At 47.1% G+C, this 27,563-nt stretch overlaps 1 protein-coding gene across 2 annotated transcripts in view; it reads right to left on the minus strand.

Annotated features, from left to right (window-relative positions):
* LOC102561753 (ADAMTS-like protein 1) overlaps window positions 1-25,118 on the minus strand; it is a 744,302-nt gene extending 719,184 nt beyond the window's left edge. The window contains exon 1 of one of the 2 annotated variants that reach the window (XM_019483696.2): window positions 24,804-25,115. In XM_019483696.2, coding sequence (XP_019339241.2) covers window positions 24,804-24,863 — 60 coding nt within the window. In that variant the 5' untranslated portion in view covers window positions 24,864-25,115. Of the gene's footprint in view, window positions 1-24,803 lie in introns of both variants that reach the window. The other variant, XM_059724687.1, reaches the window with a different exon arrangement.
* Window positions 25,119-27,563: the final 2,445 nt, after the last annotated feature.

The raw sequence follows: 27,563 nt of genomic DNA on the forward strand, positions 1-27,563 counted from the left end.
AACTTGGACAGAGTACATTTCACTACCTTGTCCAAGTCGCTGATGAAGATATTGAAGTGTATCGGTCCAAGGACCGAGCCCTGCGGGACCCCACTGCCCACACCCTTCCAGGTCGATACCGACCCATCCACTACGACTCTCTGGGTGCGACCCTCTAGCCAATTCCCCACCCACCAGACTGTGTAGTCATCCAAGTCACAGCCTCTTAACTTGTTTACCAGTATGGTAAAAGTTAAGTGGGGCCAAAGTTTGAAAAATACAACAGATAGTTGTCCTACCAAAAAAAAAAAAAAATTAAGGAAGAAAATGGTAAGAGTGACATGGGGGTCAAAAGAAGTTCTCTGGCAGGCCTCTACCTGCTCCAGGTTGCCTGAGTCCTGGACCATGAGGAGTATGTCGCCTGCATACACCAACAGGACCAGCCACCCACCTCTGCAGGAGAAGGTGCCGGATGCACATCTTCCACCACCCACCTCTGCAGGAATGGCTCCAGGGCCAAGGCGTACAGCTGCCTTGACAGCAGGCAGCCTTGATATACCCCTCTCCTGAATGGGATGGGCTCTGTCAGGGTACAGCTGAGCTTAACCAAACACTCTGCAGAGGCATACAGCACTTGTAACAGTGGCCCGAGCAGAACCCATTACCGGGGAAACCCAGAACACGGGTGAATAGGAGAACCAGGACACAGCAGTGAGGGGTTTGGCACACCAGGAGAGGATGAGGGTGATTATGGCCACCGCCATACATAAAAGGCAGAGCCAGGGATCAAGCAGTTGCCCTTGGGGCACTGGAGAAGAAGAGAGCAGATGACGTGGGGCTGATGGAGCAATAGAGGACACCAGAAGCATGGGCACAGGAGGCTGATGTCAGATGGGTGAGGCGGGGGATACTCGCACAGAGGGCGGTAGCTGGCAGGTGTCTGGCAAGATCCCTGAGAGTCTGGGAATGCTACCTTAGAGAAAAGACCCCAAAGATAACCAGCTCCCAATCAGAACAGCAGAGAGGCAGCCACGATTGGGGGAAGATGCAATCAGCCGAGCAGCGGAACAGCCGCTTCCACACTAATGAGGCAATTTTATTAAATTGTTGTATTAACTTCAATAAAGACAGGTGCTTGGTGGAGCTAACACCTGAGTGGTCTGGTACTTCTCACCCCCTCCCCTCAGGGATTAATATCTAATCTTTTACCATCTCCTTAGTTGCGGCAGGTGAGTTCTAAGGAAAAAGGGGAAAAGGTAGTCGACGCCTGCCTACACTGGGCATTGAATCTTTCGGGCCCCTTGCTTTTCCCCACCAGTGCCCACGCAGTGGCAAAGATGCTGTCAAAAGCTCTTCAATGGTCCAAGGCAAGCTGTACCTTGCTGGCGGACTGGCAGGTGTAGTCATGGTCAAGAAATGCAAGTAGCTTGCCCCTGGGGACCACCAGGACCGAGAAGTCCACAGGCTTCACAGAGTCTGCTGGGTCTCAGGCATCCTTCTCTTGGTCTTGGGGTTCAGTAGGATCCCTAAGTACTGTCTGAACCCCCCCAGTCCACTAAGACCCCAGACTCTGACTGGGATTGGGAGAGCTCTGTAGCCATGAATACCACATGCCCCTGGCAGCCGGGAGGGCACAACTGTGCTGGCGGTGGTGGGAGCACAGAGACGGGAAGCACAGAGCTCCTGCAGACATCAGCAGCAGGGAAGGGAGGTGGTGAGCACTGACCAGAGGTCAGCAGACACTGCTAGCGGTGTTGGCAGCAGAGTGACAAGTGGTGACCACCCACAGGCTCCCCCAACAGTATCAGCAGTGCCTTTTTGTAGGGCATGCACTGCCATGCTCAGGGGGTGCACGTGCCCTCCCATGCACCCCCTATGCATCACCCCTGTCTGCAGTCCCTTGGAATGGGGGTGGGGGTAAGGGTGGGGGCCGGGCTCCCTCACAAGATGGCAGGGCAGAACTGGAACCCTGGGTTGGGGGGGGGGGGGGGGTCTGTGCAGGGTCCCTGACAAAAATCAGACTGTTGGTCTGGGGACCCTACCCCAGCCTTCTCTGGTGTCAGATCATTGGGTGGGCTTGTAGTGAGGTTTGACTGGGAGTGGGAGGGGAGAGACTCATCAGGCACTGGGGTCATATTAGTGCCTGTCTCGGGGTCCTGGGAGAGGGTCTTCCCCCCTCAGAACTCACTGGGGTGAACTCCAGGACCACTGTCTTCCCCAAATCGTTGGAGGAGGAGGGATCCACTGATGGACCTTTCATTAGGTCAGCCTCACCCTCAGCCTGGGTGCCCATGGTCTTGGGGGATAGGCCCTGGGCAGTGGAGTGAGGGGCCTCCTCCATGGGCTCCTGCTGAGGGCTGTCCAGCAGCCCTGAAACCTCCTCCATGAGGATCACACATTTGATCTTTCCTGGGGGTGAGGTGTCAAGAGCAGTCAGAGAGGCCCACAGAAGTTGGGCCACTCCATCCCCCCCATGTGGTGGTCTTGGGAGTAGTGCAGGAGTCCTCCACATCAAAGGCTCCAGCTGCACCCAGGGCTTTCTTTTGGCTTTGCGCCCAGAGGGGACCTACACCCACTCAGCCACGGGGCAGTCCTCAGGTGAATAGGCTCCAGTAGGAGAAGGTGCAGGTTGGGGGGGTGGAGCAGCTACAGCAGGGGCATGAACAGGGGCATGGGGGCCCTGCTCCCTCCCTCTCCTTGGCTGCTGCTGCCATCCCTGGGACCCCACCAAAATTGGTTTGGTGGCGGGATCCCCTGAGCTGAGGAGGGCAGCTGGATGATGTGGCTGGGGTGCCAGAGGAGCCTTATGGACAAGGGTACCAGTGGCAGGGGCACCTGTCTAAACTAGTGGGACATGTGGATGCTCTCTCCTCCAGACCCACAGGGCACTCGTGATGCAAGTGCTCTGGGGCGTGGCACCGGAAGCACCACAGGTCTCCCAGTGTACAGAAAACCCTCACCAGGGTCCCCTGAAAAGGAATTGCCAGGCACCCCTCAGCTTCCAGCTACGTTCCCAGAACCAGCTGGATCATAACTTGTCAATGGAAAGAGCACAGATGGCAGAGGCCAGTGTCTTGGCACCCCATCAAGAGGGCCACCACCCAGGAGATAACTCTCCCCAGGGTTTAGAGCTGAGGGACCAGGGCCCAATTAGGGATATAGGGAGGGACAAAGCTGAGGACCACCCTGGTCCCCAGCTCTTCTAGGGGCTCCAGAAGGACATACTCGCCTCCACCATGAGCCCCCTCTCCACCGGCTTTTGTGCAGCGGCCTCCAAAGCAAGGAAAAAGACCCCCTTGCCATGAAAGCGGGAGCCCACCATGATCTTGGGGGCTCCCGCTACTCGAGCCAGGGCCAGCACCGAGGTCTCAAAGTGCATATTCTCCCACTTGGGTAGTTGGCATTTCACCCCGTGCCTGCAGGTGAGTGCCAGAAAGGGGGTAGAGGTTCCAGGCCCCCCAGCTTTGGGTCACCCCACAGTCACCAGTGCATAGCTGCGGTTCCCCCACTGGGGGCCATGTTGGTGGGGCTGGGGCTAGGGTCAGGGACAGGCTGAGTGAGTGTGCTGGCTGGTGTAGTGCACTTGGCCCCCTCAGGCACTGGTGGTCTAGGCTTGGGGTTGGACCCTTGCCCTTCTCACCCCCAGCTGTGGAGGAGGCTCAAGAGGAGTCCTTTCCACTGCCTTTGCCTTTGGTCCCTGATGACAGGAGAGGGGGCTTGGGAACCCCTCTGGGGGTGGCCTGTTGGCTCCCTGCCAGAGTCCCATCTGTCCCTGCAGTGGAGGTTGCAGGCTTCTCTACCCCCAGAGGTGATTCATTGGACTCTGCCTCCAGGGCGGGGGCTTCAGGGGTATGCATCCTCTAGGGGGCTTGGCTGGGATCTGCCCCCATAGTGAGGGCTGCAGGAAGCTCTATGGGGGCATCTGCCCCCCGCTCCAAAGTTTTCTGCCCTGCCATTGTTTCACATGCAGGTGGGGAAGACAAAGAAAAACAAAATATCCAGTGGGGCTGGTGAATATACTAGGGGCAGGCTGGGTTGAGGGGGGGAAAGAGGGGCAGGGAAGAAGGAGGCTGAAGCTCACTGAGCTACATCCCCCCACAGGAAAAAACCAAGGAGGGTTATGCTTGGGGAATGTGGGGGAGGGGGAACATGCACAAGGGCTAGGGAAACTCGAGCTCACTTACTTAGCCACACAACACACACCAGGGCAGGGGGAATGGACCACAGGAATTACCACACAAGGGCAAAAACACAGAGAAGGGTGCTGAGGCAGATGTATGAGATAGCTAGAGAGGTGGAGGGGTTTTGTTTGTTGAAGATCAGTCCAGGAGCCCCTCAGGCCTCCAACCAGGCTCTCAGCAGCAGAGCAATACGCAAGGGGAAAAAAAAGCAGGATGAGATGCAGTGAGGCATCTGTGGAGGAGGGCAGGAGCAATCGGTCAATTAGGAAGTAATCCAGTGCAGGTGTGGTGTCAAGTGGTGCAATAGGGAATCTCCCTCTCTCCTGAAAGGGGGCAGCAGCAGAACAATGGCAGCAGCAACAGCAGCAGTGATGGTAGTAGCCATCTATTTCAGCCACTCGGGGTGTGCTTTGGATGAAAATGGAGGTGAAGACAGGGGCAGCCTGCCAAGGCAGCTGCGGCAGGCAAGGCACCTTTAGGTTCTTGCAGTGATGGTGGGGGAGGGGCCTACAGGTAGCACAGGCTCCCACCCCAGGCTGTCCCCTGACCACAGCTTGGCAGTGGGCTGGGCAGCAGGCTGGAACAGAGGTGCAGAAGCTGGAGTGTGGTGCAGTGCAGTGGGCTCCTTCCTGAGGGGGGGCAGCAGCATGCAGCAGAGGACCCCCCCGTGGGGGGGGGGTGGCAGCAACAGCAGCAACCACTCAATGCAGGAAGGGGTGCGGCCAACTTACCCCCAAAAACCCTGAGACCAAGCCAGCAGCTAGCAGCAGCCAGAGGCAGGGAATGGCCTGGCCATCCTCCCCCCAGAAGCTCCTGAGACCAAGCTTGCAGCAACCAGCAACAGCAGCAGCAGCAGCCGCCTGGGACCCTAGGGCAGGTTTTTATACTACTGGGGCTAGCACAGGTGCTGGCCCCAGGCTTCAGCTCCCTCTGGCTGCAGATCTGGGAGGAGACAGGCAGGATTATTTTGCCCGAAGTGGCACAATTTGCTTTACAACAAAGTGCATGTCCGGGCACAGACACTGAAGCAAAAAGCCCCAGATCAAATTTGTACCGCTTCGATCTGAGCTGCTACAAGCGCACGTGCTTGCATGTGTGGACACGCCCAAAGAGGCCCACTATACTTCACTCAAGCCAGAGAGGACAATCCAGTCCATCTAACGCAAGGATAACAAACATTCAGAGAAACATCCAAGCGTTTGTAGCTTACCATCTTTTAGAGATATATCATTTATGTAAGTTTTACAGCCACATCATCAGATTATAGAAAAAGTAGGTCTGGAAGGGATCTCAGGAGATCATCTAATCCAGCCCTCTGCTCTGGGCAGCATCATCCCTGACTAAACCATCTCAGCCAATATCCCTCTAACCTGCACTTGAAAAATTAGAGGAATGGAGATTCCACAATTTTTCTTGGTAGCTTATTGACCACACTCCTAGTAGTAAAAGTTCCTCCTAGGCTCAAACCTAAATTTTCTTTGCTAGAACTTGACACCATGGTTCCTAGTCCTGTCCCCTGTGGCCAAAGAGAAAAGTCCATCTCCATTCTCTCTATGATGACCCTTCAGGTATTTGAAGATGGTTATCAAATCCCTCCCCTCAGTCTTCTCTTCCCCATATTAGATCATCTTAGTATTTTTAGTCTTTCCTCTCAAGTCACATGTCCCAGGCCCGTAACCATTTTACTTGCTCTCCACTCTCTCCAATCCATGCACATCTTTCTTGAAAGATGGGATCCAAAACTTCCCACACTACTTCAGGTGATGTCTTACCCGTGCTGAGTAGAGTGAAGGAATCATTTCCCTTGATCATAGGAAATCCTTTAGCACATTGGTATTAATACAACACTTTCCATAAAAACAAGCTTCACTTTTTTTTTTTTTTAATTAAAGGAATTTTCTCATTTGATATCAGTTTCATAGTCTTTTGATACAAAAAGCTTTTCCAATTCTATTTTTAGAAAGAACACAAAACAGAAGCCAAGCAAAAGTACATCCTAGATCTCGGGTTCACTTAAACAGGCACAGTGCCACAGAAAGAAAAACATTGCAACAGTGATCTTTTCCACAGTGCCAACACAAGTTGTTGCCAAAGAATGTGCACTGGTGTGGTTCTGGTCTGAGGAGGTTGTCTCCCTAAAAGAACTACATCCCTTATACCTTGAATCAAACTATACATGTACACACTGTGGCCAGAGTGGGTATTGATACTAAAAGTGCCAAAAAACAAAACATAGGATGAAGAAAGTGCAGAAATATTTTTTTATAATAAAAATGTAAACATAGCACAAGCAGCTAGATAAAAAGAAAATATTCTTGTATGAAACTTATGAGATGACAGCTTCAAAATATCTTTTCTTAATCCTCATTAACTCTATCATTTAGACTTGTGCATAGTTCATGCCAGCACACTAGCTCACAACTAAAAGGCACATACTTCCTCCTCAATTTATAAAACGGGGATAAATAGCAGTTTACCATCTCACAGACGCAGGCTAGATCAGATGTTCCCAACCACCAGGCCACAGCCCACGACTGGGCTGCAAAGGGTTGGCTGCCGGGTCATGGCACAAGCCCCCTGCTTGGACCCCCATCTGTCCACCCAGGCGAGCAGCTTCCGCTGCCAGCAGTCACATATGGGGTTAAAGCTGGGTGGCAGGGCAGCCCTGGGAGGGAGGCAGGGCACCCCGCCCCACTCCCACAGGTTGGGAACCACTGGGCTAGATATATTAGTGATTGCAAGGCCTTCTGATACTATGATAATGGGAGATGTTTATGATCCCAAGACAAAAAAAAATAAAATAAAATAAATGTACCTTCCAGAACCTAAGGGCTAAGAACAGATGGTCAAAAAGCCTGAGGCTGAATCGATTCAATCTTCACAGGTTAGTCTAAACTGCATACACTGAGCTGAGAAGCAAGTGATCAGACATTCACTTTTGATTCCAGAAACGCAGCCGCATGCCTGCAGTGGCTCAAGCCAGATGCCAGGGGGTGCTAGACCACAACTTCCTGGTCAGCTGGAGAAGACAGCTTGGGCCAAAGCTAGCCTGCCTACTCTGTGAGGAGAGGGAGAGGGAGTTGCAGAGGAGGTGCAAAACATCCAGGGATGCTGGAGGACTGCGAGTTAACTTGGATCTGGAGAGGATCCGAGACAGAAGTTCAAGAAACTGATTAACCTCAATCAGTGAAGTCTGATACTACATCCATCTAGGTCTATCTTAAACTGGTTTCAGCCATTTTGGAAGCGATTTATGTGCACTGAACTTGTGTTGCGTTACAGATTTGAACTGGTTTCCAGCCACTTATACCAATTTACATGTAATTTCTATCCCTAGTAGTGCAAGTACTTTTATTTTGGCTGCAACTCTGAATGTTTCCTTTGTATACTAATACAGGCCTCTTGGGACAGCTACTTAAAGAAATGTTAAAAGACCACACAAGGAGACGATTTGTTTTGATAACAAACTTAAAAAGAAAAACTTTTGAATTTTTAATAATTCAAGCTTAACTACAGTACCAATGTTAGATTCTATGAAAGTTTAGGAGCTTAATACAAACAGTCTGTTTCTACAAGGTCAGTCTTCAAGACATTTTCCTCTCAAAAGACTCCCACTGACTTCAGTGATGGTGCTTACCATCTCTTATGATTTAACCCTATATTGGGTAGATACTCTCTTACTTAAAAGGTTTGTAAGTGTAATGCTACCTGAAATGCAAAGAACATCTCAGGAAAACACTGAATCCTGGAGAGTGAAATGTACTTTCCCTCAGAATAAACAGTGCCTTCAATTAATCATTGTAGTCTGAAGTAGAAATTCCTTAGATAATTTACTTAACTCCAAGTGGATTTCAAGAGTTTACCTCTTGACAGCAGTTTACCACTACACATAATCTGTAAATCCACTGTACAGATCACAAGTGAAACACTATCCTTACAATTATAAGCTTTATAATAAGCCCTTTCAAGCAATATCCGGCACCATTATCAGGAAGTTAAACGTTGTAAGTAAAAGGGAGTTAGAGTGAGCATACCAAATATGGGGCTCTTGCTGAAGTTTTTGAAAGCTGTATAAACTCAAGTCTCTAGTCCTTGTGACAGGAGTCCATCCCTGCACCCGTCTAACAGAGGCCTGAGCCCCTGTCTCCAGGCTACCCACCCACCTATCTCTCCTGCCATGCCTTGATGGAACAATAATAATAATAATAATAATAATAATAATAATAATAATAATGTTATTCAAGTGGGAGGCTGTCCATTTAATACCCCAACACTAGGGGTCGCTATCCACTGCTCCAAACCTTCCCTACATCGTGGCCCATGCCTTGCAGATGATATAAATGTTGACCTGCACCCTAAGGCATTGGGAGGCCCATTCTCTGTTGCTGTGCCTCTTGGCACTGGGGTCTGCCCCCTGTCACTGTGCCACCTGGTGCTGCACCCCCTGGCGCTGGGGTCCGATCACCCCGTCACTGCGCCCTCCTGGAGCTGGGGTCCAAACACCCCCTGTCACTGCGCCCTCCTGGCGCTGGGTCTTTGCACAGTAGTGCGCCCCCCTGAGGCCTCCTCTTCCCCAAATAGCCTCACCCCAGCCCACCAGACAAACAACAACGTAAATATGAGCCCCTGGGCTATAACGTAATAGAAGTCCTATAGGCCACACTCTAACCCCTCTTAGAAGACAAGCTTCTCTGACTTTACTCGGCCTCCCCCCACCACCAGTACCTATGAGCTCCTATAGCCCCTTTATCCTACCAGAAGCAGAACAGGCAGTCAAGCATCTCCAATTAGCTTCCTCTATGAGAGCTTCTTCCCTCTTGGCTGCTGCCAGAGAACTAACTCTCTAGCCCCAGCCCTGGGGTTTGTGTGTGCCCAGGGCCCTGCCTTCTCCCAGTCAGCTACCCTCACGGTGCTTGGGTTCCTGTAGCCTTGGGTCTTAAAGGGGCAGCCCTGTCTCTTAGTATCAGGGCTAGGGTTCCCTGTTACAGTCCTAAAAACAACTAAGAGAAGTTGCACACTTGCTCACATGCCTGGTGTCCTAGGCTCATTGGGATTACTGAAGGTATATACACAAATCATTAGCCACAGGATCATAGCTACAATTACTTTTAGGAGAGGTGGGAAAGAAAGCCCACAATGGAACAGGAAGGGAATGAAATTCCAAATAATTTGCCTTCTCAATTCATTTGGGATTCATCTTTTTATTTTTTTTTTCTTTGCATGACATTTTCCAAAGTTATAATTTTCATACTGAATCAAGCAAGTTTCTCAAAGGCAGGTACTGCCAATGCTGAAAAAAAGGGAAAAAATTAAATGAAAAAACTGTCAGTTCATGAAATCTTTGTAGTTGAATATAAAAATTTGGCCCATTTTACCAAAAGGTCATTGTATTCACCATCTGTATTCTGTTTTGATGAGAAGCTATGAAGTTTGAGGCAGCTTATTCAAATGGACTGATCTCATGAAACTGAAAAGCAACATGAAAAAAACCACACAAACAAAAAATCAGAAACAGTCATTTTGAAAAATCTGGTAATTTTCACCACAGATATATTTAATATTCATTTTTCCATGCATGTCAGTCCTTTGCTTATTGTGGTTTCCAATCAACCACAATGTCAATGCTATAAACAGGGTTTTTTAACAAATACAGAAAAAAATTGCATCATTCAGCCATCTAAAAATAATTTTTATTTTTTGTTCTGCTTCCCTTCTCCCTAGGAGAAAAAGCTAGATATTTTTAGAGAGAAATGGGAAGGGTAGTTTTCATGGTGATATAGCATGAACCCACTGTTGGCCAGCCACTTCCTTGGGAGTCAATACATCCTAGAACCAGAGAACCTGATTTCCCCTCACATCTTCCTCTAAATAGGGATGACTGAAACAGGACAAAACAAAAAAGTGCTGCTGCAAGACTAATTTGAGATAGTGAGATTCATTTAAATTAAGTCTCCCACACAGAAAGTAGACACCAGTGCAACTTAAACAGACTTTGCAGTCCACCCAAGTGGAATACAATGGAAACGTTATTATAAACGCATCAAAATCCACAAACAGGAAACCCAATACAATGCAGCATACATACATAATAGTATAAATCACCACAAAACTAAGTGAAATAATTTTTGGCAATTTTGCATAAAACTGTCCTCCCATTATTAAAGGTCTCATTAAAAGATTTTGAATTTATGTAGTCAGCTTTAAAAAAAAAAAAATATTTGCACTGATGAAAATTCTGGAAACATTTTGTTAAATCAAAAGCAATGGCATGAAACCAGACTCCATGACCCATATCTAAGACTGATGTAATGCAGTCATTATTTGTGGCACTTACCCACATAGGACCAGGAAAAACTGAAGCATGGATGCAAGAACAGGATCCGTTTCCCAGTAATATCCATCAGAGAAATTAGAGATAGGAAAAGGCGTTTTAGGTCTTCCAGTCCAATCCCCTACAGGTCCAGAGTTGTTTCATGTAGTTTGCCTGTCATTGCCTTATCCATTCTACACAAGCCTAAAATAATGGGCTTTTCACTGCTTCCCATAGAAAAGCTATTCCTAAACCTGATGAAACTCTCTGTTACCATCAAACCTCAGTCCTTATTACCTAGATTCTGAGAAACAAAAACTTCTCCCTTTCCTAGTTTTGGGAAGCTTGCTTTACATTTCAATATCAAGGAATTTTTCTAATTATTTCAAAACCCCAAAGCAGACTCTTGCAGCAGTTCCCAGAAAACCTAGTCTGCCTTTTCTCTCCTTCCCTGTTTTTAGTACACCTCCTTGCTTATGCATGTAAGACAATTACAATGACTCAGTGGCAACACTGACTCCGTGGTGCACCCCGTCAGGCCGTGCTCCCCACTTAGGCAATGGGCGGGGGGCAGGCAGGAGCGCACCTGTTCGGCGAGATTGGCCAGTTGCTGACTGGTCACTGTCATGTGAGTATGTGCCCCCCGACTCAGATGGCACCAGTTGCCTATGCATTGACTGCACAACATCCCTCTCAAAGGACATACAAAATGCACACACTTGAGTCTGGGCAGGGTTTAAAAAATGATTTATTTAGCAAGGTAATGTTTCAGTTGGCTAAGGTATTATTTACCAGCTGTTGTAAGCCAAGGTGTAGCATTGCTGCATGCTAGTAAAGATAAGTCATGTTTCACCCCAGAGGTGGCTGCATATCAAGTGTGCAAAATGCTTCAAGAAATACAATGAAGAGAGATTTCTATAAACTGACACAATTCAGTGAAGATTTAAAAGAAAGCAAATAGCAAAAGCTTGGAATGAACCTTCACAGGTCATCAGGTCCAGTTTCCTGCCAGTACAGATACCAAAGTGTAACATCCATTTCATAAAGCCTATCTGCAAGTTCGTTTTCCCTTTTTTATTATAAAGCAAAATCATGATTTCTATTATTCTGCTTTAAAAATAAAAATAAAGCCTCCATCGAACATGGATCTTCTATGGAAAATAGCTTTAAAAAAAAAACCAAAACATTTAATCATGTATTTTGTTCCCATATCAAGAGTACTCAGGTTACAAGAAGAAAATAAGTTTTCTAACTTACCAGGAACAAAGCCACTAACAAGGCCCAATCCAACAGCTACACTGGATTCTTTCTTTCATAAGCATAACCAACAATAATAAATACCCCACAAAACAAATTATGTCCTCAGTTATAGCTTTGTAGCCCCATTACCATTTACTGGGCACAAAGAGCTTGGACTCACAATATTTTTCCAAAGTAGAAATGTAAATTAATATTCAGGATGCATTTATATTCATGGGAGGGGATCTTACAAGAGATTGGGCAACAAGACTAACCCAACTTAAGTTACCAAAATGGACCCTGACACTTTTGACTTCTGAAGGGTGTAATCTTTGATCTGTGTGGCCATTATTCTTTAGATCTGAAGTAGCTTTGCCCAGACATAGTATTTGCTGGTAGAGCACTCCATTTTAGCTGAGGTCCTGACAGAAATGATCAGTAATAGCACATGCTATAGAAATTACTCCAGGGCATGGAAACAGGAATTCTGAAGATACTAGTGCAGAACATCTTAGTGTTGCCACAGGTGGATCCACGTGGATGCGCTCCCCTCCCCCTTTGATTCCTGCTCTACCCAAAGTTTAAAACCAGCTACCTGGCAGTGGCAGCAGCATTTCTAGTCAGAAATGCTGGAGGTGGCGATTTAACTTGTGGCTCATCATAATCTACCTGACCCCTTCTAAACTCTTCATTCTGAAGGTGCTAATAATGCTTTATTTTGATGAATAGTCTTGGTGTTCCATCAATCAAACTACCCTTTGTTCTGCAATTCTGCTATGTGTTAGCTGCTCCTGACGCACCTATATTACAGCCCTGCAGATTATTTTTAAATCATTCCAATTAAGTTATATTTGTTTTTGCTTCACTCTTAAATGGAATTATATATCCCTAGGCCCTTACACTAGAAGTTTTACTAATATGCTATTTTCAAATGGAGAAAAATATGTTGTTTCATATGTGATGATATACCTTGCCATCTGCACCCTCCTTTTCAAAATTCTAGATTCACCCACGAGTGTTCCTGGCATGATCTGTTCCTTTAAGGACTGAAGAGGGGTACTAAAATTAGTGAAAGATGACAATATCCTTCAAGCAGCTACAATCCATCTGTTTTCAGAAATGTATGGTGTATAGAAAGTATGCTTGTGTTTAACTCTTGCACAATTTCTCTGCTGTGCAAAACTGCATGCCCTGCAATTCTACATAAAGTATGAGAAGTTTATAGGTCAGATGTGCATGCTGAGAATAAAGGTTCAGTTTTTAATTTGCACAGCTACTTTTCTCTCTCTCTTGTAAAGTAAGATCTGTGTTACTGTAGTGTTCTGCTCTGGCCAATTTCTCTCCTCCCTCTATTCCCTCACAGAGTATTGTCTATCTGGCCAGTTTCCTCAATGTGTGCAGCAATAGAGGTCTAATGCCAGTATAATTTGAGAATGTAATACATTTAAAAGCCACATAGTGGCAGGATTTATTGTTGTTATTATTCAAATGACAGAATTCTATAATGTGCAGAATTCAGTTTTCAATTGTGGGCACCAAGTTTACACTCGCCAAATGCCTAAGCCTTCCTTTCAATTTTGAATAGGTTTGTGTCACAACCCAAGGGTGTAATTTTTTGTTTGTGCGCGCTTCGGCACTGCTAAATTATTTTCCCGCCGTTTGTAGCTTTCTTTGCAGGGTGCATTTCTTCGTTGCAGCACAGAAATGCATGTTGCAAGGAGTTCCCGCCATTTGTATTTACATTCATGCCCCACTATTGGTCAGTTCTAAATTATTCGTGCGTGGTGGCTAGCGATTGGCTTGCTGGCCGTATAAGAGGCTTGAGTGGTTTCCGCCCAAGTCGGAGAACTTTGAGCAAGCTGCAAAGTGCCTCTAAGGAGATTTGACTTGCGGCTAGCTGATCGATAGACTGATCACCTATCGATTCTTCTCCCCATCGCCGAACGATCCCTCGACGTACCCTTCCCTGCGCGCAAAAGTTCCACGGAGCCTCGACAACTTCGTGTGAGTGAATCAGAGTTCTGTCCGAGTCCTAAAACTAGGATTTAAGCGAAGTATTCCTGGAAACGTTCCAGCCTACACCGCAATCATCTTCGGTGTAAGTAAACAATCTTAAACAATCATTAAGCGTCCGTGCCTAATTCTAGCACGCCGCCTGCCTTCCCCAACCCGGCATGTCCGGGCTGCTGGCCACAGCCCGCGGTGCACAAAAGGGCCTCGGATCGTTCCTGGCTCGCACATTTTGAAGAGATTTATTCTGTAGTTCAAGGAAGTACAGTTCATTCCTCTAAAGAATGATTGTGTTCTTGATATGTGCAAAATATTTCCTTTCAATAACATCTTCCCCAACACCAGGAGTGCTAGAAACATAGTCCCTAGTAGACAGAGACTGATTAGAAGCTACCATAAAATAAAAAGATAATGGTTTCCTCCCTACATATAAATCCTTCTAATCTGATCTGGGTTTTCTGGGGGTTAGAATAACAGACTGGAATTTGGACATCCCCATAGTAAAAGATTTTTTAAAGCTTGCCCACACTCAATGATCCCCATCCCTAAATGAGAGGGCAAGCTGAAATATATTTTCTTACAAACACACAAGCAGAGAGAATTAGAGACTGATCTAGTTCGTACAAGAAAGCTAAAGGTAGAGTTTTCACAGCACCCATCTCTAGAATTCTTTTGTACTAAGGAACATGGCAGAAATGAGAAAATTTGGCATAATACAGACTACTATTTGTAAAAGTGGTATTTAGCTGATACTTTCATAGGAAGAGCAACTAGTCTCTCTTTAAAAGTTACCTTTCCTAAAGAATGGAGCTTATAAAATGCTATTGGATCTGCAAAGATTTACCCAAAGAAAAGACTATGTTAGAAGACTAGGAACAATGCACAGGTGGTCTGGCTAAGGATGGCTTATTTCAAGATGCTTACCAAAACATAGCAACATCATCTAAACAGCTTCATTTATATTACCGCAGAGTTCATAAAACTCAATAGGCTAGTTGCCCCACAAACTTAAACAATATGGTTCATAACATAACCAAAGCAGAAGTTTACTCTGCATTAACATGTGCAAAACCAGAGCATAGCATCATCACTCAAGAGTTATTTAAATGAATTGAAAAAGTTAATTGAAAGATTACTATGTAGAAATAGCTGCTAATATTCAGAACCAAGTTGGCACCATGTGTTAATAAACAGTTTAGAAAACACTTAGATCCTCCTAAATATAGGCTTGTTTAGCATGACTAAAGACTGAAATGACTAAACAGATGAGCTGGCAGTAAACTAGACACCAAAGCTGACTAGCTAAGCTGAGGCAGACTAACACTCTGAAAGACAGAACCACAAGGCAAAGTATTTGTTTCCTCTCTCAGAAAAATTGGTACTTGTCACTCTCACAAGAGCATAAGGTAAAACACTTTCATCATCTACAGAAAACTTGAACATTTGGAACAAATGCATGGAGGAAATCATCAGAAGCTAGAGGGAGCCTCAGGAAAACAGACACTGCCACATCAAGAGCCTGTGTTTCCTCACAACCCAAAACTACCGTTCTTCTAGTATCTGTTGAAATGGACCAGCTGGTAGAGCCATGCGAAGCTTTGGTAGCCAATTTGATTTGGAAGAGATTTAGCCCAGATCAGGGACCGACCGAATCTTTGAATTTGAATCGAATCAGGAAACCAAGTAAAAGATCTGAATCAATTTGGAAAAGCTTCAGAAAAGATTTGGCCGATTCGGAGATTCAGCTATAGACTAAATAGGCAGCTGACAGCTGCCTCCAGCTGCTAAGCCTGTTGGGGCTGGGGGAGAGGGGAGGGATGGGGGGAAAGGAGGGACTGGGGCTAGGACAAGCTGCCCAGCTGGGGTTCGGGATATGGGCACAATGGTAGGAGTGGGGCTCTGCCCTGCTGCTGCTTGCTCAGCCGGGGCGGGGGGTGGGGCAGGATGCGGGCAGAGCTCACTCCAGGCAGAAGGGGGAAGGTGCAGCATGGCATAGCTCTCACTCCCAGCGCTGCCACGCCCACATCCCCCATGCTGGCTTGCAAGTGGCAGCAGGGCAGAGCCCCCGTTCCCAGTGCTGATGTGGGTGCGGCAGCACTTGGAGCGGGGGCTATGCCTTGCTGCCACCTGGAGTGAGCCATGCGTGCATCATGCCCCCCCCCCAGCACCAGCTGGGCAAGCAGCAGCAGGGCATAGCCGCTGCAGCTCCCACCGCTGGGGCAGAGGCAGGTACAGCTAGAGGAGCCGTGGGAGAAGCCCCCCATGCCTGCCCTACCCAGCCCCATCCCCTGCCTGGCCCCAGCCTCCCGGCACTTTAAATAAGTAAATAAATAGGAGCCCCACACTCACCAGCTCTGGCAGCAGTGACTGGGACCTCTGAGAGCTTGTGACAGAGTGCCCTTGTGCACCACTGGGCAGTGGGGATCGCCCCCTTCGCCTGGCACCCACGCGGCAGCTGCCCCATGGTGCAAGTGCAGTGCAGCTCAGCAGGGTGCCACAGGCTGCCTGGGAGCTGGGGCAGCTCCACGTGTCAGCCAGAGCCAGACACCACTCAGCCCTTGTGGCCCCAGCTCCTGGACAGCACACAGCACCCTGCTGAGCCACGCTACACCCACACAATGCAACAGTTGCTGCACTAGTGCCAAGCAGGGCGGGGGGGCAATCCACACTGCCCCCCACTGGCTCTGCCATGAGCCCCCAGGGCCCCCCCCCCCAATTCCCACTGCCAGAGCCAGCAAGTGCAGGGCTTTTTTAAATAATTGCTGGGATGCTGGGGCCAGGCATAGCATCCATTGAAGGCAGGGCAGTCAAAATGCATGCAGGCTTTCACTAGACTGGGCTAACCCATTCCCCATCTAAGTTAGTTCACCTCCTCAGGTGAAATAATTTGGATTGGGCCCACCATTTTTTGTTTGATTTAACCTCCTCAAACATCTGTATACATCAGTATTTAGATTGATCTAACCCTAGTTAGGGCAGAGCAACAAGAGCTTCTCCAAAAAAAGGTTAAGACCCAGGTTTTAATTAGCAAACAATTTTTTCTTGCAACTTCATTCTCAGAAATGGCTGAACTATTTTGGCTGAAGCTTTCCAGAAATTGTCCAGGGTCTTATCATTTGAAGTGTCAGGCAACTTTAATAGTAGACAGCGCTACAAGCAATAATAGTAGTTACTGCTGAGACTATTCTCCTCACGTGGCTCATGTCATCAAATCAGAGACTCAAAGCTCCCAGAACTCAGAAGGTGAGGCCATCTCTCAAAGGAGACAAATGTCTAATTAGTTTGTAAGCTTTCTTTGCTTTTTTGGCATTAGCACAAAGGAGCTTCAATCCAGGATTGGTGGCCCACCGTGCTATCAGAATCAAAAAACCACATTAAAAGCAAATAAAAAATATAATCAGATCTTCCTAACAGACACCAATGATTTCTGACACTGTTACTTTCAGTAAAAGTTTAAAAAAGACCTCAAATAGGGAAGCTTTGATACCAAGAGGGCGACTAAGTAAATAATCAATTTAAGTTCCCTTTAAATTGCATTCTAATATTCTATTTTTATGTAATTTTTGGTCACAAACAACGTTGTATATGATGTTGTAAACACTAAAGACAGAAGTAGTTTGGTCAGTTCGCCAATCGAACGCATGAGTGCCAGAAGTAAAACGGGCAGCCTGTGTGCATGGCAGATGACAGACTGGGAAAGGGAAAGGCAGCACATGGACAGATAAGGCAGACAGCACAGGGCATGAAGCAGAAAGCAGAGCAGCAGAGCAGCCAGAGGAGGGGGCTGGAATGGCACTTGGGGAAGGTGCAGACCTAATTTGTGGTACGCCTTTGTGAGTAGACAGCTATTCGATCTGGCTTCAGATCCAGCCGCTTCAGATGCCAGCAATCCGATCTGGAGCTCCAGATTGGTTTCCCACTTTGATCTGGCTGAAGCGGCTCCAAAGCTTTAGAGCTGCCTCCGAGATCCGGCTGTAGGGTATAATGGCAAATCAATGAAATATCTACAACTTTGTTGTTTTTTTGTTTGATTTGGATTAAACTTGCAGGGGTAAGAGCCTCTGCTGAGAGCATGAAGCCTGCCACGTTTCAAGAAGATAGGTGCAGGTTTTGGGGGGAACTGCACTTCAAGCTGCTGACAGGCAAAACTCGTGACATAGATGACCCTGTGTGTGTTAAGGCACAGCAGGCTGAAAGCTGCAGGAGTGACGGCCCCTGCTGAGGCCACAAAGCCTACCAAGTTTCAAGGAGATAGGTGCAGGGGTTTGGGGGGAAATGCACCTCAAGCTGTGGACAAGCAAAACTCGTGACATGGGTGACACCGTGTATGTTAGGGCGCAGCAGGGTGAAAGGTGTAGGCCTGCTAGCCCCTGCTGTGGCCACGAAGCCTGCTAGCTGTCGAGGAGATAGGTTGGAATGCTCTCAGCAGAGGCTACCACCCCTGCAAGTTTCATCCAAATCAGACAAAACCCAACAAAGTTATAGATATTTCACTGACTCCCCATTGTACCCTATGGCCAGATCTCTGAAGCAGCTCTGAAGCTTTTCTGAACCGCTTCAGAAAGCCTAAAGAAGCCAGCACTTTGATCTGGATATGCTGCTTTGGATGATGAAGCGTCCAAAGCTTCTCTGAATCCAAAGCGCGGTCCAAAGCCTCGCACAGCCCTAATTTGTGGCATGCCTGATAAAAAGGTTGGCCCCACTGATTTAATCCACTTAGTTCCATAAATTTAACATGAATTAGTCTAGCATGACTTGAGGAAGCATCTCTACTGACCTTAGATAATTTTTTGGGTTTTGTTTGTTGTTTTTTAATTAGACCTGGTTTTCATATGTTGATTTTTTGGGGGTTGGTTTGGGGGCTTGTCTGTTTTCTTTTTAATTTTCCTGTGTGTTGGAATGCAAATCAACATGCTCTTCTGTTGCAAAAATCTTGAAAGAGAAAGCATAGCTAGCTCTAATATATTTATTGTCACTCACTTGCTTACAAGTAGAGTTCAAGCTAAGTGTTAGTTACCATGGTCTACAGATCAGTAGCCATCTGGGTGATCACCTAATAATAGAATTCTTCATAAGACGTCGAGTGGGTAAGGTAACTAGTAGGGTGAAAGTGCTAGACTATAGGAAAGCTGATTTCAATGAACTCAGGTGATTAGTCAAGGACGCACTGCAGAGTAGGAGTTTTGAAGTGATGGGAGCCCAAGAAGTGTGGCTGTGCCTTAAGGAGATGATCCTTCAGGCACAAAGGGAGATGATCCCAATGCGAGGAAAAGGAGGGAAAGGGGCCAGGAGGCTTTCTTGGCTGACCAGAGAAATCCAGGGCAGCCTAAGGGCCAAAAGGGGAGCACATAAAAAGTGGAAACAGGGAGAGATCACCAAAGAGGAATATACCTCCTCTGCTCATGCTTGTAGGGAGGCAGTTAGACAGGCCAAAGCTACCATGGAGCTGAGGATGGCATCCCAAGTAAAGGACAACAAGAAATTGTTTTTTAGATATATAGGGAGTAAAAGGAAGGCCCAGGGAGGAATAGGACCCCTGCTAAACGGGCAGAAGCAATTGGTGATGGACAGGGGGGACAAGGCTGAACTCCTCAACGAGTTCTTTGCCTCAGTGTTCCTAAGCGAGGGGCAAGACAAGTCTCTCACTGGGGATGTAGAGAGGCAGCAGCAAGGCGCCAGACTACCATGCGTAGACCCTGAGATGGTGCAGAGTCACTTGGAAGAACTGGATGCCTTTAAGTCAGCAGGCCCGGATGAGCTCCATCTGAGGGTGCTGAAGGCACTGGCCGACATCATTGCACAGCCACTGGTGGGAATATTTGAAAGCTCATGGCGCACGGGCCAAGTCCCAGAGGACTGGAAAAGGGCCAATGTGGTCCCCATTTTCAATAAAGGGAGGAAGGAGGACCCAGGCAACTATAGGCCAGTCAGTCTCACCTCCATCCTTGGCAAAGTCTTCGAAAAAATTATCAAGGCTCACATTTGCGAGAGCCCAGCAGGACAAATTATGCTGAGGGGAAACCAGCACGGGTTCGTAGCAGGCAGATCGTGCCTGACTAATCTAGTCTCTTTTTATGACCAGGTTACGAAACGCCTGGACACAGGAGGAGGGGTGGATGTTGTATACTTAGACTTCAGGAAGGCCTTCGATACAGTATCCCACCCCATACTGGTGAACAAGTTAAGAGGCTGTGACTTGGATGACTACACAGTCCGGTAGGTGACGAATTGGCTAGAGGGTTGCACCCAGAGAGTCGTGGTGGATGGGTCGGTTTCGACCTGGAAGGGTGTGGGCAGTGGGGTCCCGCAGGGCTCGGTCCTTGGACCGATACTCTACAATGTCTTCATCAGCGACTTGGATGAGAAAGTGAAATGTACTCTGTCCAAGTTTGCGGATGGCACAAAGCTATGGGGAGAAGTGGACACGCCGGAGGGCAGGGAACAGCTGCAAGCAGACCTGGACAGGTTGGACAAGTGGGCAGAAAACAACAGAATGCAGTTCAACAAGAAGAAATGCAAAGTGCTGCACCTAGGGAGGAAAAATGTCCAGCACACCTACTGCCTAGGAAATGACCTGCTGGGTGGCACGGAAGTAGAAAGGGATCTAGAAGTCCTAGTGGACTCCAAGAGGAACATGAGTTGGCAGTGTGACGAAACCATCAGAAAAGCCAATGGCACTTTATCATGCATCAGCAGATGCATGACAAATAGATCCAAGGAGGTGATACTTCCCCTCTATCGGGCACTGGTCAGACCGCAGTTGGAGTACTGCATGCAATTCTGGGCACCGCACTTCAAGAGGGATGCGGATAACCTGGAGAGGGTCTAGAGAAGGGCCACTCGTATGGTTAAGGGCTTGCAGACCAAGCCCTACGAGGAGAGACTAGAGAACCTGGACCTTTTCAGCCTCTGCAAGAGAAGGTTGAGAGGCGGCCTTGTGGCTGCCTATAAGTTCATCACGGGGGCACAGAAGGGAATTGGTGAGGTTTTATTCACCAAGGCGCCCCTGGGGATTACAAGAAATAATGGCCACAAGCTAGCAGAGAGCAAATTTAGACTGGACATTAGGAAGAACTTCTTCACAGTTAGAGTGGCCAAGGTCTGGAATGGGCTCCCAAGGGAGGTGGTGCTCTCCCCTACTCTGGGGGTCTTCAAGAGGAGGTTGGATATGCATCTAGCTGGGGTCATCTAGACCCAGCACTGTTTCCTGCCTATGCAGGGGGTTAGACTCAATGACCTGTTGAGGTCCCTTCTGACCCTAACATCTATGAATCTATGTTCCTGTAACAGCCTCTTATAACACTTTTGTTGTTTGTATTACAACGGTGGGGACAGGTTCTAGCGAAGATCATCCCCTTTGTGACAGGTGCCATATACATAAAAAGTGAGACAAAGTCCCTGACACACAGCTGAAAGTTTACATACAAGACGCATGAAAAGGCAACGTTAGAAAGCTCACATAAATCAAGAGACTTTCCAGTGACTTTCCCCATGTCACACAGAATCTGTCACAGCCAGGACTTGAACTTAGTTCTGCCAAAGCTGGTCCCAAAGTCCCTATCCTTTGAGAAAACTACAATCAGTTTATCTGCTTGATCCCAAGCCTAGGAGTCAGAAATCTACTTTATTTTCTGATGCTTTACCTGGTAACACATCACAAAATTATTAACAAACATGGAGGGCTAAACATGAACCATACACAGCAGCCCCTCTCTAGCATAACAAGCCATGAAAATCGCTATTTGTGTTATAAAGAAACATGGCCAGGGATATTTAAATTATATTGTATAGAAACACACACACATGCACAACACACTATACATATCCCCACCTATCCAATCTTCATGGAGACTCTAATGGATTGTTTTGTAATCATAAAATCACACCAAGTTATGAAATACTAAAGCAAACACTTTTAGGCATTATCATCCTAGTTTTAAAACCCAATGCTCCTAATTTAAGACATTGCTGGACTACTGATTATTCTGAACGAGCCCACTACCTTATTTTTAGGCGTAGCTCATTGTCACCAAGTAATTCTGTACTTTTCACAATACAGTTGCGGCCTTCCTAATGCCTGACCTATTTAAAAAGCCTCTCTTACATATTAAAAAGAAGTAGACAGACTTAGGACTTTGCGTTACTTTTCTGACCATGAAACTGAGGCTGAAATGGTAGCAGGCAGAAAAATTCAAACAATAAATATTAGTATATATATATAGCATCAAGTGTTTGATAATACATTGAGGGAGAAACCATCTTTTTAAAGAGATCACGTGCATACAACTGGGGCCTCCTGCTGCTATCACATTACTGATATTAAGTCAAAATCAGCAGCATTTCAGCCAAATAGTCCCTAACCCTTGGAAATGTTGTCTGAGCATATTCACACTGCCACCATGTAAACATAAAATTCAAGACGGCAATGATGAAGACAGTGCCAAATGCCACTGTTTTGATAGTTACATGAGTACCTAAATGAATTTCAATATAGATTTAAGTATCTAACATAAAAGCCAAAGAAAACTTTATTGCATTTGTTTCAGCTCTCAACTAGCCTCTCTGTAATGGTGTACTGCTCACACTCCTTCAAAGATCTGATGGAATATATTTAAAATGCTTATACCAGAAGCAAGGAACTACTTTAACCCTCAGAGATGATTTGGAAACAGAACAAGAGCAGGTGTGCAAAGCCAGGAAAAGCAAGGATGGAGCCCAGTGTAGAAAGACTGATCAGTGTGGGCCTGGTGGAAGAGACAGAGGATCAGGACACAGGAGGGTCAGGCAGGAGATACACAGAAGAACCCAAGCTAATATAGCTTTAATAACCCATGTGATAAAGTGTGGGGTTCAGTCAGTGCGTCATAATAAATCTCTTCTAATACCAGGTTCTGTATCATACAAGAGTATAAAATATTTAACGTACGAGCCCAATATGCAAATTCTTCAAGATGCACCAATACTATAACGGTATTCTTTTTGCCTAAATGCATTTTGGTGATATATTCTGAGTGAGTCCAGATTATGCATTCTGCGTTTTCAATTTCCTTATTTAAGCAGGGGCACTGTACCTTCTTCACACCCCTTCCCCGCCTCACAAGTGGTCCCTCCTCCCAACCCTCCTCCATGCCTCAAAAAGTTTACTGTAATTTCTTTCTTAAAAAAACCCCCACAGATTGGTGATGCTTCTGTAACATTTAAAAAGATTAACCTACTTAAAATCTAAAGGATGTGACTGAAGGAAGCAGGGTTCTGACAGGCTTCTTTTTTTTTCTCCTTTACCTGATGCAGATAAGGTGAAGATAGATTAATTTACTGCTTGTGCCAAGAGACATGAATGAGGCATCCTCAGTCATCTCGTTTCTTCCCCCCCCATACTACACTCCCTGAAGTGAAGGCTGGGCAGGAGCCAATCCACGACTAAGTAAAGCAAGCTACTTTGTAAAAGATGTCAATTAAATCGCATGGTAAATGCGTTGACACAGCCTAGTTCAACTTGTTGCTTTCAGCAAATGAAATATTCACTTGAAAACACAGACAGGATACTACCAAATTGATTCTATATCTTGGAAAACATGTCTTCCCCACAAGAGGATAAGAACCTCAACTTCTAACACTCAGCAAACTTCATAGTGCTGTAAGTGTCATTATAAAGACCCGCCCACCCTCCTTTCCTGAGGATTATAAAAAAAACCTCCGATTTCCAGAGACTTTTGCTGGGAAAATATGGTTGTAATACAGGACCATCTATGAAAAGATGAAATTGTTAAATGCATCCAGCAAGCTAAGACCAGGATCAGGTAAGCCTAATTGATGGTTTTTCTTATTTGTATGTTAATGCATGTCTGGGAAGAAGCAAGGACCCGCTGTGTTCAGTATCATGCAGACAGATATAGCTGTAGATATCCCTATAAATATGCCTGTCCCAAAGATCTTAGAGTGTAACAACATAGGTGTTTGTCACACAGATTCTACTCCCCTGCGGCATTTGTGCACTTTCTAGCAGTGCATTTCTACATTAAATGCAACCAATAGCTGTTACAGGTGCTTCCTTCTTTTGCATCCTTTCTTCACAGGGGCTACTAGGTGCACAATCTAAGTTTGTTCTTCCTGGCTTTCATAAGCAAGATGCACAACACACCAGCAAAACACTTCAGATAGAAAAATAGTTGCACATATTCCTAATTAGATTTCCAGAATGCCTCCCCACCACCTTTACCCAACCAAAGCAACCTGCTCTGCTCCTGTTAAGCCAAAGTCTTCTCTGCCCATTTCCCTGCACTGCTACCTTATCACTGCTTAGAGGGTGCCATCACTTCTTCTGCATCTTGAAATGTTCCACCAGCAACAAGGAAAGGTCTCTAGCCTCCAGGGAATCCTGAAACATGGGGTGGGACCTCCTGCCCTTTGTCCACACTCCAGAAGAGGGGTGGACATCAGAGGCCAAGTGCCCAGTGGAGGCTTGCAAAGAGGGTTGGGAAGCTGCTCCAACATTCTCCTATCTCAAATCAACCTGATGAAAAGGGGACCAGGTCCTCTCAGCCAAGGAGGAGGGAGACTGACTTTCCCAAGTACAGGCAAAGGAGACTTTCCTCTGGGCTTGTAGAAGAGCTACAAGCACAGCGATTCATGGAATCATAGAAAACTAGGATTAGAAAGGACCTCAGAAGGTCCAAATCCTGCTCAAGGCAGAACCAGCCCCAACTAGCTCATCCCAGGCAAGGCTTTGTCTAGCCAGGTCTTAACACCCCCAAGGATGGAGAGTCCACAGCCTCTCTGCCTAACCTACCCAAGTGCTTCACTGCCCTCCTCATGAGAAAGCTTTTCTTAACAACTAACTCGAAGTCCCCTTGCTGCAACTCGACACCATGGCTCCTTCTTCTGTCGCCTGCCGCGGGGAAGAGCCCACCTGTGCCCCTGAGGGCTAGTGCCCAGAAGGCGGCTCCGGCCCCGGCCCCAGCCTGAGCATCTCCCGAGGGCCAGCGTGGAGCCCAGCCAGGCTGCTGGCAGGCAGTGCTCGCGGGCAGCTCCCGAGGGCGGCGGCAGGGCACGAAGCGCGGTGCCCGCCCAGGGGCGCTCCTTACCTGCGCGACCGAGGCGAGGAGCCAGGCAGCGAGCGCCAGGAGCTGCCGCGGCGCTGCCATGGGCGGGCTGCAGCCCCGAGCCGGGGCCCCGCGGGCGGGCGGCTCAGGCGAGGAGTCCCGGAGGGCTGGCTCTCCCGGCCACGGGCAGGCTGCTCCTTTTTCTTTTCCTTTCCCCTTCCCCTGCTCCTGCGCCTGCTCACCCGCTGCTGCTACTACATTTATAAGCTTGCAGGGCGAGCGCCCGGGGCTCGCCCCACCTTTACACGCCTTAAAGAGACACTGCGACTACCCGCGCCCCGCCTGTCAGCACCACTGCCTCGGCTCAGGGTGATGCCGAGGGGCGCTTGGAAGCTGACTCCGAGGTTGGAAGGGAGCTCAGGAAATCACCACTAGTCCAGCCCCCTGCTTAAAGTAGGACCAACCTCAGCTACATTATCCCACCCAACGACTTGTCCGGCCGGATCTTAAACCTCCAAGGATAGAGAGTGTAGCCTGGGTCAGTGCTTTTTCCAGTGAGAGAGACTTTCCTAATATCTTCCCCTGCTGCAATTTGAGAGCATTGTTCCTTGCTTTGTCATCTGCCACCACTGAGAACAGTCTAGTTCCATCCTCTTTGGAACCACCTTGCAGGGAGTTGAAGGCTGCTATCAAATCCTCTCTGTCTTCTCTTTGGCAGACTTTACTGCTGAGAGACCACCCACCCAAAAAAAAGGGGAGCACCCTGCCTGCCCTGCCCTCAGTGGCCTAGGAGCCTCTGAGCACAGGGTTGTGGTCACAGCAGTGGAGAGGCTGCCCTGGAAGAGAGTATCTTCCCCAGCCAGCCTAACAGGAAGGGGAACAGGCTGAAAGTCACTGAAGCAAGTGTCCATTAAGTGCTACCTGCCACTTAACCCAATGCAAGGAAGAGCAAGGCTCCACATATTGTGTGTGTGTTCATTTGTCCTGATCTCCAACCCTCTGGCAAGTGCACCCCTATCTAGCCCTTGCCACTTACCATTAGGCTCCAGCCCTGCTCAGGCCCAGGGCATGGAGCGCACAGTTTCTCTAGCTCCAACTATGCCACACAGCAGCTGTTGTGGAGGTGTAACACCAACTGGGCCCTGGAGCCAGAGCCAGAGCCAAGGCTGCAGCTACTGCTTCCACCACCCCTGCTGCATGGCTGGAGCAGGGCCAGAGTCAAAATGGAGGGGAGGGGCAGGAGGTGGTGGTAGGTGGCAGGTGCAGGGGTGACAGGCTGTAGCTCTCACCCTGACCCCAACCCTGGGCCAGAGCTGGAGCTGCAGCAGCTGCCTGTCCCCACATCTTATACTTGAATCCAAGATGAGAGGCTTCTTCCACCACTATGTTAAATGGGGGCAGGGTGGGCCTATGAAAACCATCTTGAAGTCAAGTAAATATGGTATGATTCTTTATTTGCACCATAGAAAATGCTCTCTCTGTTGAATGCTATTTCTTCAATATCTGATCCAGCCAGATGCTAACTACAAGAAAATGCCTTTTTCCCTAGTCATTACTGACATTTCATTTTGTTTATTTAATGAAGTGAAATTAATAAATACACAAAAATAGAACACTTATTATCATCATGTTTACATTTGATAATACATAGATGCTTCTTTATTATAATACTATTATAATATTTTATTATAATACTATTTACAGAAAACAATTTTATTATAATACTATTGATGCAAGCTAGCTGCACGGCATAGGTGGGGGGGAAGCTCTGTCCACCTTGGCTGGTGAAGGATGAGACCTGGTATGCTCACATCTCAGCCCCAAAGCACTTTATTTTATTTATTTATTGATTGATTTATGCCCAGAAAGATCTCTCAAGGTTAGCAACATTCCCCAATCTTTGGCAGGGCAGTTAGACTAGGAACATGTCATTCAACAAGCTCTCCACTCCCAGGCAGGACAGGAGTTGATTAACTGCAAAAAGTTCCTGATCTCATTTACTGCCAGCCAAATTATTAAAAAGGAAAAACAACATAAGGTGACTGGAACAAGGATCCTGCAAACTCTTACTTGTGTGCTCTTAATCTTTAAGCATGTGAGCAGGGCAATTGAATTCAGAAGAGCTAGAGCATAAGCACCAAGGTGAGATGTGGTGCTGGAATAAGAATCACCTGGTCTAATCTAATGGCAGTACAAAAAGCAGCACTCGGATCCTGATGTCTTGCTCTCTGCTTAGCGATTGGTGAAGGGTAGCTTTAAAATGCTACCAAGATTGGCATTGTAGTACTGTATTGCAAATACCTGTGTACCCTACAAGACCATGGAGAACTAGCTTCCCAGATGCCAAAACAATGTTCCAAATTCCAATACTGCACCTAGGCAAACTCGCACTTAATTTTTTGGGATGCTAGAAGCTCCCGCTCTTCAAGTCATTGGTGTAGAACTGTTCTCACTGTCAGAGGTAACCCACAAATAGCACTGAAAACAGAGCTGCTGGTGATCAGCGCCTCTGGAAGTCCAGTCATTGCCAGTTGGGTGCTTACAGGGGGATTTATTAGCCTTGCCTTAGGCACTTAAGTGTGAAAGCACTAGCCAGTACCTATAGCCCTACATCTGCTCATGGAAAAGTCAAAGAAACAAATTGTAGCAATTGAACAGAATATCAACCTGGCCAAATTTGTGTTGGAAACTTGTGAAACCACAAGAAACTGTATTATTACATACATTTCTAAAGCTCACACCATGAGTATATTTGAACACTCCCATAAGCATCTGGGCACATAGTACTTACATACTTAGATT

This window comes from Alligator mississippiensis, chromosome 3 (assembly GCF_030867095.1).
Source record: "Alligator mississippiensis isolate rAllMis1 chromosome 3, rAllMis1, whole genome shotgun sequence".
Lineage (NCBI taxonomy): Eukaryota > Metazoa > Chordata > Crocodylia > Alligatoridae > Alligator > Alligator mississippiensis.